The 13,866-nt window shown below is 43.6% G+C and overlaps 1 protein-coding gene across 13 annotated transcripts in view; it reads left to right on the forward strand.

Moving 5' to 3' along the window:
* Positions 1-13,866, forward strand: part of CACNA1B (calcium voltage-gated channel subunit alpha1 B) — a 311,698-nt gene that overhangs the window by 178,621 nt on the left and 119,211 nt on the right. For all 13 annotated transcript variants that reach the window (XM_074890994.1, XM_074890983.1, XM_074890985.1 and 10 more), the window contains 4 exons: positions 1,852-1,964; positions 5,348-5,460; positions 9,508-9,639; positions 10,545-10,617. In XM_074890994.1, the coding sequence (XP_074747095.1) occupies positions 1,852-1,964; positions 5,348-5,460; positions 9,508-9,639; positions 10,545-10,617 (431 nt within the window). The remainder of the gene's footprint in view (positions 1-1,851; positions 1,965-5,347; positions 5,461-9,507; positions 9,640-10,544; positions 10,618-13,866) is intronic.

A 13,866-nucleotide genomic window follows, 5' to 3' on the forward strand; every position in this document is an offset into this window, starting at 1 on the left:
CCTTGTGTTGGAAAGAACCGCTCACTCACTGAGCTGTTGTGTCTGATGTCAGAAAGGAGAGAAAAGTTGTAGCACGGTGCAGGTGTGAACATGCTTCTCCTAGCAAGTTCCAAGCTCAAAGGGAGATGGAGGTGTGCTGCTCCTTCATGTGACCATGCCTTCCCCTGAGCACTGAGATCCAGCAGATAGAGCCTACCTCTTGGTAGGAAATAGGCTGAGAAGTCTGCAGACCTCATACGTTATCATCTTATTCCTCAAATGTGAATGCTTTGCCCTTGATAGTCTCCTTTAACGATATTGCTCCTATTTTCAAGGAGAGTAGGTTCCATGGTATAATTAATACCCTCCTGGTATTTTCTCCCCTATTGCAAATGTTGGCAGAAGTGTCTTTGTAGACTCCTCACTGAAGTGTTAATAAAACCTTTCTCATCTAGTTAATGCTTCCGGAATTTCAGTTAACTTTATGCCCATGATATTTCATGCCTGTCTTTCACTTAAAATTTAAACCCCTTTTTATTTTTTGATAATAAGTTGTCATTTTTCAAGCAATTTCAAAAGACAAACAACAATGTGAGACAGACCTGGGCCAGCTGCGCTCACTCAATATGAGTGTGCACGGCAGTGGATGGAGTGAAAGCCGTGCGGTTTGACAAGACCCTCGTTCCCCCTCTCTCTTTCCCCACACTGGTTAGCTGAAGCTGCAGCAGGTGTACAAAGCACTTGGGATTCAGGATTGTCTACCTGAAATTTTCCTTGTTGCAACTTGTATCCGTTGTCCCTTGTCTGTCCGTGTGCACCTTCGAGAAAAGTTTGACACCATTTTGTCTTTATCATTCCTGGAAAAATAAAACTGAAATTACAGAAGATGACTTTCCTGTAGCACCTGTGCTGCTACAGCACCCAAGAACCTTCCGTACTGCACTAAGCAATGTGATTAATCTCCACCCTTAGAAGTTTGATTCTTTTCCTCATCTTTTCTCTAGAGGGAGAGGTTTGTCTTACACTATTTGGTTTGCTTTGGTAGTGTAGAGGGTTTTTTCCCTTTTCGTGTTTGTTTTTAACATTCCATTGTTGCTGTTGCTTGTCGGCCTCCAGATCTAAACTTGTATGACTTAAAATGCCAAAGGCAGTGTTTTCTGTAGCTTCAAGTCCTAAAAACTTGATCTGGAAATGGAAGTCTCCAGCTATGTTCTTTCTGCCCTTTGTTTCATCATAGGTGATAAATTTTCCCATCAAAAGTTTCACAGCCTATTTGCCTGTGATATGTGAAGCAGAAGGAAACAGAACTTGCTCTTCCATAATTATATGGTTAGAAAGGCATAATAAAAATAAATGTGGCTATGTGCTAACAGTAGACACAACACCTCTGACTATGAGCTCTCAGAGGCAGCAGTTCTGTTGGGTATGGAGGTATTTTTATCATGAGAGGATGTTACAAAAGCTTACACCCCACTCCCAAAAGTGCCTGTCTTGTGTAGGTACAGAAGTCCCAAACACACATTTGCAAAACATTATCTGTGCAATTAAATTAAGACCTTAGAAATAGTAGATGCAGAGCTTTCTTTTGAAATTCCTTTACAAAGATGATGAGATTATTATTTAATGCCCATAACAACCTTCCCACAGTACACATGAAATGTTGCCTTCACAGTTCTTGAAGGCTGAATACAGTTCATGTACATATAGAAATAATTATGTGAAAATGTCCTCAGGGTCTTGTTTATTTTTGCAAAGGGATTTTCTTCTGGCAGGAGGCAGTCTGTGTTGTGAAAAATTGCCATTGTTCCCCACATGAAGAGATCTGCCTACCGAGGTCTTGTGGACTAATTTAATCTCTTTTCCTGTTTCCAGATTTCGCAGAGTTTGTTTTTCTGGGTCTGTTCCTTACTGAGATGTCTTTGAAGATGTATGGACTGGGGCCAAGAAATTACTTCCACTCTTCATTCAACTGCTTTGACTTTGGGGTGAGTAGGCTTCAGCTGTGTGGGTGAAGTCTGTGGCTCTCCTGTTATTCAGTGGGGTTGGGCATTTAAGGGTGAGTATGGGAATCCATGGGAAATGGTGCTGTAAGTGTGTCTTCTGCGGGGAGCAGTCATTGTATAAATTAGCTGCAGTGAAACACATTAAGCTTCCCCTAGTTATCATCCTTTTTGGAGAAATGTGACAGCTGGGGGTTTCATTTCCTCGGCAAGCAACAGGGTGTTCTCAGCATCAGCACCAGTAAATTCTCTGATTACTGAGAGGTTCTCTCTCCCATTTAAATGAGGTGATTGAAAGACAAAAAACCCACACATCTTATTGCTCATCTCCCCTATCATACATTTAATGGCCTTTACCTCAGGATACATAGGCAGCACTTTTCAGACATGAGTGCCCAGAAGTAGAAGTCTAAACGCATGATTAGATGACAGAAAGGCAATAACTCACGTCCTTTTATTGCAGAAGTACAGGCTTTCCCCTTTGTGCTAAAACTACAGCTTTGAAGTGTGAGTAGTGGGGCCAGTTTTGACTCGGTCTAACAAAGGAAGTTGCATATAGAGGTTAATTTATTCATTAAAAGCTATTAGACTGTAATCTGTCCTCACAGAGGTTAACTCTGCTTCTTTTACCTTTAGTGTGGGCTGAGCACTGCATCCCAGAGTGAGAACTAGTCTGTAAAGTTTCTTTAACAAACCAGATAGGAAGCTTATGATACAGTCACGGGCAATAGGAAAACAGTTCAGGTCATTGTGTATGTCACCCAGCCCTTCTCTCCAAGATTTAATCTGCCATTTCTAGTCTTTATCTGCCAAAATGTTGGGAGTGATTCTTCTCCCTCATGAAGCAAAATTCCCTGCTTCAGCTCTGCTTCCAGTAAGTGACTACTCTTAAATCCAAGACTACAGGTAGAACCGACTTCTTTTTTTGGCAGTGTCAGCAGGAAAGCTCAGAGTTAAATAGACTTTGAGATTAGACCACCCAACCCAAGAATCACCTGTATCCAACAGACTGAAGTGGTGCATTGGGCTGCACCAAGTGTGGGACTCTCCTCTCTGGAGTGTCCATCACAGCTGGTGGTGGCTCAGAGCATTGAAAACACTTGTGCCACTCTTTCTGGCTGCATAGCCCAAAGGATAATGCACAGTCTCTAACTGTCAGGAAAGGAAACCAGAGCACAAATAACACAGATAACGTAAGATAATGGGATGTCTGCACAGTCAGAGTTGGTGCCTAATCTGAGGGGCAGAGAGGCTCCCCTCGACTGAAGGCAGCCAACCCGTGGAAAGGTTTAACTGTGCTGGCAAGATGTCCTGCAAAGGCTGGAACAAAGAGTGTGCCCACAGAATGCAAGGGGGCTGACACTCAGCTTTCACTAAGTTCAGTGCATGCCCGAAGACCCCAGCTTCTGTAAGCTGAGTCCAAGACATCTGGCAGCCAAACAATATTGTCTAGTTAGGCTTTTAAGGGTATTGTTGCCTTGTTTGCATTGTCCAGTGACAAACACTAGATCGATGTCTTTCACCAGTGGATTAGGTAGGCTCTGAGCTGCAGTCAGCTTACCCCTATGTTGGCTGCCAATTTCCCTGGATCTTTGTATCCAGGATGTGCCTTCCACAACAAGAAGAGCATGTACAGGTGATTTAGGAGCTTGCACTAAGCAAGAGATAAACCTACTGGGTCTCTCTGCTTTGTGCCATGCTATGGTGAGCGCAGCGCTGGCAATAAGCTTTGCCAAGTGTTTCCCAGGAGGTAAAGCTGTTGATCGGTTTCTAATTCTTCCTCCTTTAGAGAATCCATAAGGATCCTACTTCTCACTATGTTTCTTTCTCCTCACCCACCTTCCAACCCCCAGAATTAATTCAGCTACTTCACCCCCACTGGAACATCACACAGATCTGTAGTCAGTTTAGTTTGACAAACCATCAAATGAAACTGTTCAAATGCAAAAAGTAAAACAACAAATCAGAGCAACATCAGTCTTGGGAGAAACAGTCCAGTGGGGTCTCATGTGAAACAAGTTCCCAGGAGGCCACGTTGAGATGCCAGGAAACCTAATTATCAGTGTAACACGTGGAGGGTCTAAGGAAAGGATTTTGCTGATTTGTGAGGGATTCCCAAGAGTGGTAGACTGTGGGAGAGAAGTTTTAGTTCCTTCTTTTTCTGATGGGAGAAATTGGATGAGCAACTGTTGTGTATCTCCCTTTCCCACCACATTTTCTTGAAGCTCAGGGTACGGTATTTCTTGCAGAGCAGCTGCAAACAATGCTGTAGTTTTCAAAAGACATCCAGGTTTCTGTTTATGAAAGGGGTTTCCAGGCTGCTGAATCTCCTAGCAGTGCTCAGGTATTCAGACATGGCCTTGCTGCCCTGACTTCCCATTAACACTCCCTCTCACAACACAAACCAGCTGCTTGCTGGGGTCCGGTGATAATGTGTTTATGGTGTGCTTTGTGCAACTGGGAACCGTGGTCCATGGGAGCTCTGAAATGTTAGTTAATGCAAGTAGTAACAGCAATTAGCAGCAAAATGCCTGTCTTCTCTTATTAACTGTGCAGTAACCTGTGTGGATATAATTGCCCTTTACAATTGTGCTTAACCCATTACTATTTTGTCCTTTCTGTAATAAAGGATTTCAGAGAAGATTTCTTTATCACTTGAGGTTAATTCTCTGACAGCCTTAAAACAAACAAACAGACAAAACAAAACTTAAAAAAACACCTTGATTTGGGGCAATTTTTTCAATAAGCTGAGGCCGAAGGCCTGGCAGATGATTGGATGTGCATGCTGGAGGCTTTACAGGATCTCTTAATAACTATTACCTTAATCGCTCTGCTAAAGACTCTCAGTTGCCAGAATTTTCTGGTAGATCTTGTCCAGAGCTAATGCTTCACTGTTCTGCAGTGCTGTGGGTGAAGACTTTCAGTGCTTCTGATGGGAAGGGGAGGACAGAGCAGCGTCCCCCTGCGTCTCTGCAGGCTGTACAGACCGACTGCATGGGTTGGGAAAATGAGGTGTTGGCATTTGCAGTTGAGCTAGCGTTAAAAAAATAAATAAATGATTACAGTGTCCTTCAAAAAAAGGTTATTTTAAGGTAGTTTGCTTGCTAGAGAAGAAAATGAAAAGTTTCTATCTGTGATCTCCTATGCCTCTGTCCCGTTTCTAGGTATTGCTCTTTTTTAGTCTGGAATGTAGAAAGTTGGAACAAGGTTTTTCAGTGCTGTTGGCTAATTCATGGTTTTGCTGAAGCCTTCATAAGAAAACCATCACAGCCCAAGCTCTGATTCTTGTTCTGGCCTCGGCCTCTCTAGAAGCACCTCAAAGAACTAAGCAGAAGTTTTGCCTTATGTGAAATGGACTTTTCTTGCAGGTCATTGTGGGAAGTATATTTGAAGTTATTTGGGCTGCAGTGAAACCAGGTACCTCATTCGGCATCAGCGTATTGAGAGCGCTTCGACTGCTGAGGATTTTCAAAGTAACAAAGTAAGTCCAGCTCCCTTTCTGCTCTCATCAGACTTTTAGCACCATATGAAATCTGTATCACCAGCCCCACAGCAAATAGTAGTGCTTTCCACACCTGGAAAAAGAAAAAAAAAATGAAAAAACAAAAACCAACTCCCCAAAGACCCTGTACTCGCTGGCACAAAGGACTTGTCTGTCCTAGCATCCCAATGTTGGATGGCCCTAATGGGGGGAGGAGCAGAAGACAAGTGCAGACGCAGAACTGCCCTTTCCTTGGCTGGGCAGTCAGGGTATCTGGCAGGTGAAAGTTTAGGGAGTTCCTGAGTCTGTATTCGAATCCACAAGGACTTTTAACAGCCCTTTCCCCAGCCTCATGTACAGGTTTGTCTACCCTTGGGCAGAGGGCATCACAGTGTCGTGATGAGCTGCATGAGAACATCCTTCTTGTCTTTGTTTTTAAGCTTGCTTGAAAGAAAAATCTTGTGAGGTCATCCCTTATTTCTTGTGGTAAGAGAGAAAAGTTTCTTAACTACTTTCTAAGCCCCACCAACTACCCACTGTCCTTTGCTGCTGATCTGGTGATAGTTCCTTAAGTATTTAGAAACTGGAATACTGAGCTACCCGTTATTGCTAAATCTTGGTCCCTGAACCACTGTGTTGACACAGATATGAAGTGTGTTGCTGCTGCCTGTGCTGTGTCTGGTCTGGGAATGTCTGAGATTTTCAGTCATGACCTGTGAAGTTGAATTTTCACTAGAATTGGGTTGCAACAGCTTCTCAGCTGTTTTCATGCTCATGCACTGTGTTAATGTGTGCTGGCATTAGCAAACAGCTACTGTGCAATTTATAAATCCATCTAGTGCAATTTCTGCAGGATTTCAAAATTGTGGTATGGAAATTGATGACATATTTAGGTACTTCTGCTGTTGTTTTCCACCTTTTTTTTTTTTTTTTTTACACCATTGCCTCCTCAAATCTCTCCTCTTTCCTTTCCTCTTACTTGTTCCTGGCTTAAAGTAATGAAAGGAAGAATAACACCTCCCTCCAAAAAAAACCCCAGCCACCTCAGATAGATAAAGAACAACTTATTGCATTTGTGCAAAACAGGCATCTGAAGTAACCAGGTACTTTCACAGCTATTCAAATGCACAGGTTTTGTTAGCGCTGTAGGGTTTGCTGATTTGTATCTGCTAATCATTATGCAGATCCAAGATTTGTGTGTGATACTGTGTTGTTCGTTGTACTGTGGCACAAAGGGGTTGGAAACATTAGTTCTGTAAATGTCCAGCAAAATAGGTGGGCACCTGCCCCAGAAATGTCACTACAGTCTACCTTTGCACTAATCTAATTTATGGAGAACTCCAGGTTTTTGGCATAGTCATAGCAATTAATTGTCAGCTGTTAATTTTATTCTGATTGCGTGTTGTGCTTCTTCAAAATTTTGGACATTTTTGCTGGTTAAAATGATCTTTTTGTGAGTTTTGATTATTCAGGATTTTAGCCAACATAACAAAGGGATGAAGCCTGAGATTTAACTTAACAAAACATATCACGGAGCAAGGCGAGTGCTCTCCCCCTTCTCAGGACAGCAAGTGAAATTCTCACCCCGTTGATGCTGAAGCTCCCTTGACCTAACTATGTGCATTTTTCACCTGACATGACAGAAGTGCGTTCATTGCGTTACCAGAAGCTAGGTCCCCCCAGCTCACCCGGGGGGATCTCAGCTGTGCTGGGCCACGTTAGCCCAGTGCCTGAGCTGCACAGCTCAGTCCCAACATAACTCCCGGAGAGTGACCAAAGCGATGGCACCGGGTGCAGATTGCTGCCCACCCACTCTCATTACAGTCATTACTGTGAAAACGTCCTGACTCTCAGTAGTTTTCTTTTTCCATTTTTCCATCTCTTTCATAGCAATTTTTCTGTGAAGCTCCCTGCCCTGGTTTTTTTTGGTTTTTTTTTTTTTTTTTGCTTCTGTGTTTAACAGAAGCCAGTTGCAGTCCCCCTGCTTTGAATAATTGATGGTATTAGACCTTTTGATTCATATGTCCCAGCTCGGTGTGACTGCAGACAGCAGAGCGATGCAATAGTTAAAAAGTTAAATTACAGCCAGTCTGAAAGGTTGCAGGATGCACTATGAGGGGATGCAGCCTAAGAGGGGCTAAAATTCAGTGAGGAGGACAAGGAGAAAACAGCTTCACATGTTTTCCTGTCATGATGGAACTGAATGGGGACTGGCATCTGTAGAAATGCAACTCATTATATCCTGGCACTCTGTAGTCAGGCAGGGTTTGGTGCTGAGCTATTCCAGGACAAGACAGAGCCTCCACAAGTATTTGTGTCTGGTTGTGTTAACTGCGACGTGTGAACCCCTTGCTTGTGGCAGATTTTGCCTGAAGCCATTGTGTCAAGCAGGGGAGAGCTGTTTGATCAGCAAACCCTTCCTCCTCCTCCAAGGAGAGCAGCTCAGACCCTTTTGCTTAGGGGCTAACCCTGAATAGGTTTGCATGCAACTTTTTCAATTGAAGATATTCTCCTGAGAGACCAAAGTTTCTCCTGAAACCTCTGTCACTGTATTATGGACATAACTTTTCTTGGAATGGGTGCAATTGGGAGTGCAAGATCCTGCTTCTCCTGGGATGAATGTGCCTACATCATCCTCAGCACGGAGAAAAGTGGGTTGGTTCAGTCCCTGCAGCTACACCCCGGGGGAAGGAAGAGGAAAACAAAGACAAAGAGAAGAGAAAGGATGGTGTTTCTGCTCTTCTGACTCAAGCTCTGAGCTTCTCTCCCCATCAGCAGATCAGACAAATCCATGGGCTTCCTTCTGCTGGATACCCACAGCTGCACTGCAGGAGGGAGCTCAGTGCCTGGGTCTGTCCCCAAAACTGCAGCTGGAGGACACACAGGGCAGGGTGGTAGAGCATGCTGCTGTGGAGAGTGACCTCTGGATGGCAGCTCCCAGTGCCGGCTGGTGGAAACAAGAGAACTCGATGGAGAAAAAGAGAGAAAAATTTCCCCCATGATCTCAGACTGAAAACTTTTAAGAGAGGACATGTGAAATGGCTCTAAAATTGCTCATTTCTTACTGCGTGCTCCAGCCTCCTTGTTCCAAATGCCTGTCTGTCCAAAAGGAGATTGTCAAAGAGCTCCTCTACTTAATAGCTCTTTCTGCATTTTCTGTTTCATTAGCTTTCCTAATATAAATGCTCCCTGCCTGTTTTCAGCAGGGCAATAAAGCCAGGAAAGAGAGCTGTTTCTTGAGCACCCTCTCCGTCATGCCTGCCTGTGAGTGTGCCAGGAGCCATCTTGGGGGACGGGGGACATAAAAGCAAACTAACTTCAGTATCTGGCCAGATGCACCTTAGATGTGTCAGTCAGGATCCGGGCTGAGCCATTCGCTCTTTCTGTGTTGGGGTTAATGTCCCAGATTAGTTTTCTTCCTCCAAGGTGGTTGCTCAGTCCTGGATGCTTAAACCATGTGGCTGAATTACCCCACACTGTAGACATCGCTGTGCATGAATGTGTGTGTCAAATGTCTACAGAAATGTCTAAACATGTGGGAGTTTCATTCCACTTGTGGATACTGGCGTTCGGTAAGTTGGAAGGACACACCTCAAAGACGTTCTGGTGGAAATGATCTGTCTATTCCTGATTTGTGTCTTTTGAAGGGAGGGGTTGACTGTCCCCACATTCAGGCTCACCTTGATGATATTGATACATCATTGGTTTTGACACCCCTGCTGACTGCCGTGCCGGATGAGAAGATGCAGAAAGGTCGAAATCTATACCAGGAAAGGGGTTACGGAGAAACTAAACCAAACACTTTCACTGCAGAGACTGCGCTGCATGGGTACACGTGCACCGAGGTGACCATCTCTGCCCTTGTGATGCTACAAGAGATTTTGCCACTCAGAGAGCTGTATTTTCCAATCATAGAGGGGAATTTAAAGAATCTGATATTCCTTGCCATTCTTTTCCTTTTTATAAGAAAATAGATCGTATTAGTTTCTCACCAAAGGCTCTTCTCCCACTCACGTTATCTTTTGGCTGCTCTGATCTCCAACGCAGGTACTGGAATTCCCTGAGGAATCTGGTGGTCTCCTTGCTGAACTCTATGAAGTCCATCATCAGTTTACTCTTCCTGCTGTTCCTGTTCATTGTGGTGTTTGCTTTGCTGGGGATGCAGCTCTTTGGAGGACAGTAAGTCTAATTAATCATTGTCCTGTCAGGGGTAATCTGAAAGCAATCACCTGGAATGCATAAGGGAGGGAGGGGCTGCAGGGCTTGAAAGATTTCCATATTGGGTGCAGATGTCAGTCTGTCTGAGCTGCTGAGAAGTGGTCTCTGTTTTATAGGAAAATAGCTCCTGTTCTGGTGTTTTACCTGGAGCTGAATTCTTTCTGGTAACTCTAATTTGAATCTCTGATGTTAGTCCATGGTCCCCATGTACACCCAGACCTCTGAAATTAGGGCTGGGGGAGACAGCAGTCTCTTGACTGTTAGGGGAAAGGCAAATTCTTTCCCTGACAGCCAGGGTGACAGACAGTGTATTTATTTACTTGGAATATTTTTCTGCTGGAAAACATAGTTTTGTTGAATCTGATTTTTCTCATTAGAAATGCCAGTTGTGATGTATTTTGCAGCAAGAAATATCACAGTATTACCATTTAAACTCCAGCATAAATTTTGAAATGAAATAACATGATTTATTTTTTTCCAATCAATCGCTATTTTATCTTTGAAATATTAAAATGAAATGATCTAGTAAGAGAGCAATTTCACTTTTGACTTTTACACTTGATGGCAGAAACTTCTTGGAATGGTTTGTTCTGCAAAATCATTTGAGATTTTGATTGTTCATTTTAATTGTGGGTGAAAATGAATTTTGGGCATCAGAATTTTCTCCAGGAATAAAATTGAGTTTCTGCTAATAGTTCTGTTAAGCATCTTCTCCGAGACGTTGTGTTCCCCGCTGTGGTTGCCTGGGGTCTTATTACCAGGTGGAACAAATGTTGCTCTCTGACTCGGGTTACAAGGTATTACGAGACTGCATGAGAGTTGTTTGTCCCTTATTGCTCTTGTTTTTATTTCTTACTTCTCTCTAGATTTAATTTCCAGGATGAAACACCAACCACTAATTTTGATACCTTCCCTGCCGCCATCCTCACAGTATTCCAGGTAAAGTCATACCTTGTCCCAGGTGAGCATCAGAAAATAAATTCCTGGGCGTCTCTTCCTGCTTATGGGGGGCAAAGAGATCCCCCAAAACTCGTGGAACTTAGGAAAGGGGAAGTCTTTCCTTCTCATGTATTTTGCCTTACTTGACCAATCCGTGCATCATTAAAAAGCAATGCTATGGAATTAAGGAAAACTAGAACAAAAGATTTTTTTGCTAAGAAAAAATTATTGACAGAATAAGCATTTCTGTGCTGAGCTTAAAGTCTGTGTGTGTCCAGGCTCTTTTCTTCTGAGGTCCCTGCCCGGGGCTTCACACTCCAACAGCAGCACTTGCGTGTGCCCCACTGCATGAATCGTCCTGCCCGCACGCGATCCCAGACAGTGAGTGGTTGACCTGTTTCACTTTCTCCTGTGGTTGCCATAATTTAATGAGGAGAGAGGTCTGAGCTACCTTCAGGCAGTAAGGAAATAATGTAGCATTTTGCAGGGTAATAGCTCCAGATAAGATAATGCTGGATAAGAATTACAAGGCACAGAGAGAGGCATCTGCCTTGGGCAGGTTCGGTGTGATGGCAGGAAGAAGTCACAGTTCTGGCAGATGCAGTCTTCAGATTTAAAAGCCTAATTTTGCAGCTGTTCTCTGCATGCCTTTTTAAAACCAGTTATTTCAGGTGTTTCAGTAGAGAGCTGGGGATGCTACACCCTGCTCCATGTGCAGGTAATGCTCACAGGTCCGTGGAAGACTGCCCGGCATTTATAGTGTTGTCCTACACAAATTGTTGATGTGGGCTCAAGGTGAGACTTGACCCTGGGTTCAAACTTACGTAGATCTTGGGAAGGCTTGGCTTATGTATTTCGGTGTCATGCCCCAAAAATGTGGGGGGCAGGGGGGAAGGGTTGACTGACAATTTTTGGATTAAAACAGAAAAAGAGTCTAAAAGAAAATGTGTCCTGTGACCTCTGCATAAGCAGCTTCATATGGGCATTGCTTCTCTCCAGATGTGAAGCAGGTTCAACAGTACTTACCTCGCAGGATATTGCAAATCATGGTAGATTAATATTTGCATAGTATTTTAATACTCATCAAAGAAAGGTCTTAAAGAAATGTAAAGGTATTGCCACAGAGCAGGAACTGAACCCAATTCAGGCTCCGGATATGAGCATCTGGAAATTTTGATGTTATTTTGCTTTGGGACTATAGCTGTCTCTCAAGAATGGTTAGCTGAAATATTTCCTTTCTATTCCTGAGATAAATACCCCTGTAACGTAGTGACTGTGGGATGAAGGAAAAAACTGTTTATGACATTTGTCTAGAACATCAGAGCTACAAATTAAAACCAGCAAAAACCATCAGCACTGAATTAACTCAGTGTAGCCTCACAGAGGCATTTTGATAACCTCTGCTCCCAGTCCATCCCCCCTCCTCCCCTGAATTGCAAACACCCTGTCAATGTTTCTTCAATATAGGCTTTGCATTCTCTTCTAACCTCATCTTCCATAAACTCAGGCAAGCCAGCAGGCTTGTTTGGTTGCTGCTCTAATAAGCAGAGTGTCATCATTCAGTGAACGCATTTGATGTGTTGAACAAATATAATAAAGCCAGATACACCCTGTCCATCTCTAACCCCTTTGGAGAGTCTTTGTTTAAGAAGCAGGCTTAAAACAAAGTCTTCTGCAGCCTGCCTTAGCCCATTTTATTTCAGCAGACCTGGCTGGGTCACGTTCCTCTGTCACGCGACTCCCAGGACATATTTTGTCTGCCTGGCAGTGGGCTGAACTCAGCGTTGGGTGCAGCTGAGCCCCACTCTCCCTAAATTCCCTTTGAAGAGCATCATGTGGTTTTTTCCAGCTCCTGGCTCCCAAGAAATTCTTTGTGAGCTGAATTCCAAGCTGTGTATATAAAAAATACAAACTCAAACTATATATATATATTCATATCTATCTATATACATATGAAAAATAACTAGTTGCATCTCCCTATTCCAGCAATCACTGAGCTGGAAGCACGTACAACATCCATAAGCACGGAGAGTCTATAAAGCAGAAAGACCTGTGTTAACTACACATGTTCTGCTCCCTGAGAGCTGCTAGGTAAATAATTACATGCTGCTGGCTGCTGAGAGCAGAGCACTGGTGACCGCTGGAGGAGATGAGGAGTCGTGGTGGCAGGATGGGACCGAACCTCAGCTCTGCTGATGGGTGCACTGCTGAGGCTGGGGAAGCAGAGCTGGCTTCGTTTGATGTCCGAGTGCCCTGGCTGACCTGCCTGAGAGATGTGACACTGAGCTGACGTGATTTTGCATTTACTCAGGCTCTTCTTCAGGAAAGCATCTCATTTTCAGGATGGTGCTTTAAAATGGTGCAGTACTGTTCCTCCATGGCTGAGTGTCTCCCACTGTTAATGTGCTCATTAGTCCATTAAGATTTCACAACAGCTCTTGACAGCTGTTTTTATTCCATCACCTGATGGTTCCTCAGCCAAGACTAAGTATTAAATGCTGAGATGCACTCGACAAAATGTTCATCTGGGGCAAACAAAAGCAGTTTTGGACCCAGGGAAAAACCAAATGTTTGGGTTTTACCTTACTCCAAAGTCCTCATTGCTTGTGCCCCTCCCTCTGCAATGCTGTCCTTTTCTCTTCTAGCAAGAAGTTCTTATAGCATCCATAAACAGAGACTTTATAGAGCAGAAAGACTTTTATTTACTGCATGTTCTCTGCTCCTTGAGGACTGCTACCTAATTGCTTAAGTAATTCCTCCAGCTGATGGGTGACAGTGCAAACAGTGGGAAGGACACCAGGTCAAAGTGTCTGTCCTCTTGCCAGGGCCTCTGAGAACATCCTCAGCTCTGCCCAGGCAGACTGGTTAATTTAGACTATTCAACTCTCTGCAAAAGTTCCATAAACCTTTTTTTTCCTTCTTTAAGTTTTTGTTCCACTCTCAAAATATTCCAGTTGGATTTTTGACCACAGACCCCAACCTGCTGGACTTGTTCATGTGCAGCCTGTAATTTGTGATATGTGCGACTCCTGGTCTTCTGCAGCACATGGAAGTGTTCCCTTTCCACGAATGTTTGTGTGAACAGAAATCACTTTATGGTTATTCCCAGAAAGCAGGAACAGTTGTGAATTCATGGAAATTATGTGAATGCAAGTTTGTGAACAGTGTTTTGCATAATTGAGTGCCAGAGTTGAAAGCTCAGTGCCCTGGTTCATATTCTCTGGTGTAAATCCAGAGTAACTGCAATGG

This window comes from Strix uralensis, chromosome 21, assembly GCF_047716275.1.
Source record: "Strix uralensis isolate ZFMK-TIS-50842 chromosome 21, bStrUra1, whole genome shotgun sequence".
In the NCBI taxonomy this organism is placed as follows: domain Eukaryota; kingdom Metazoa; phylum Chordata; class Aves; order Strigiformes; family Strigidae; genus Strix; species Strix uralensis.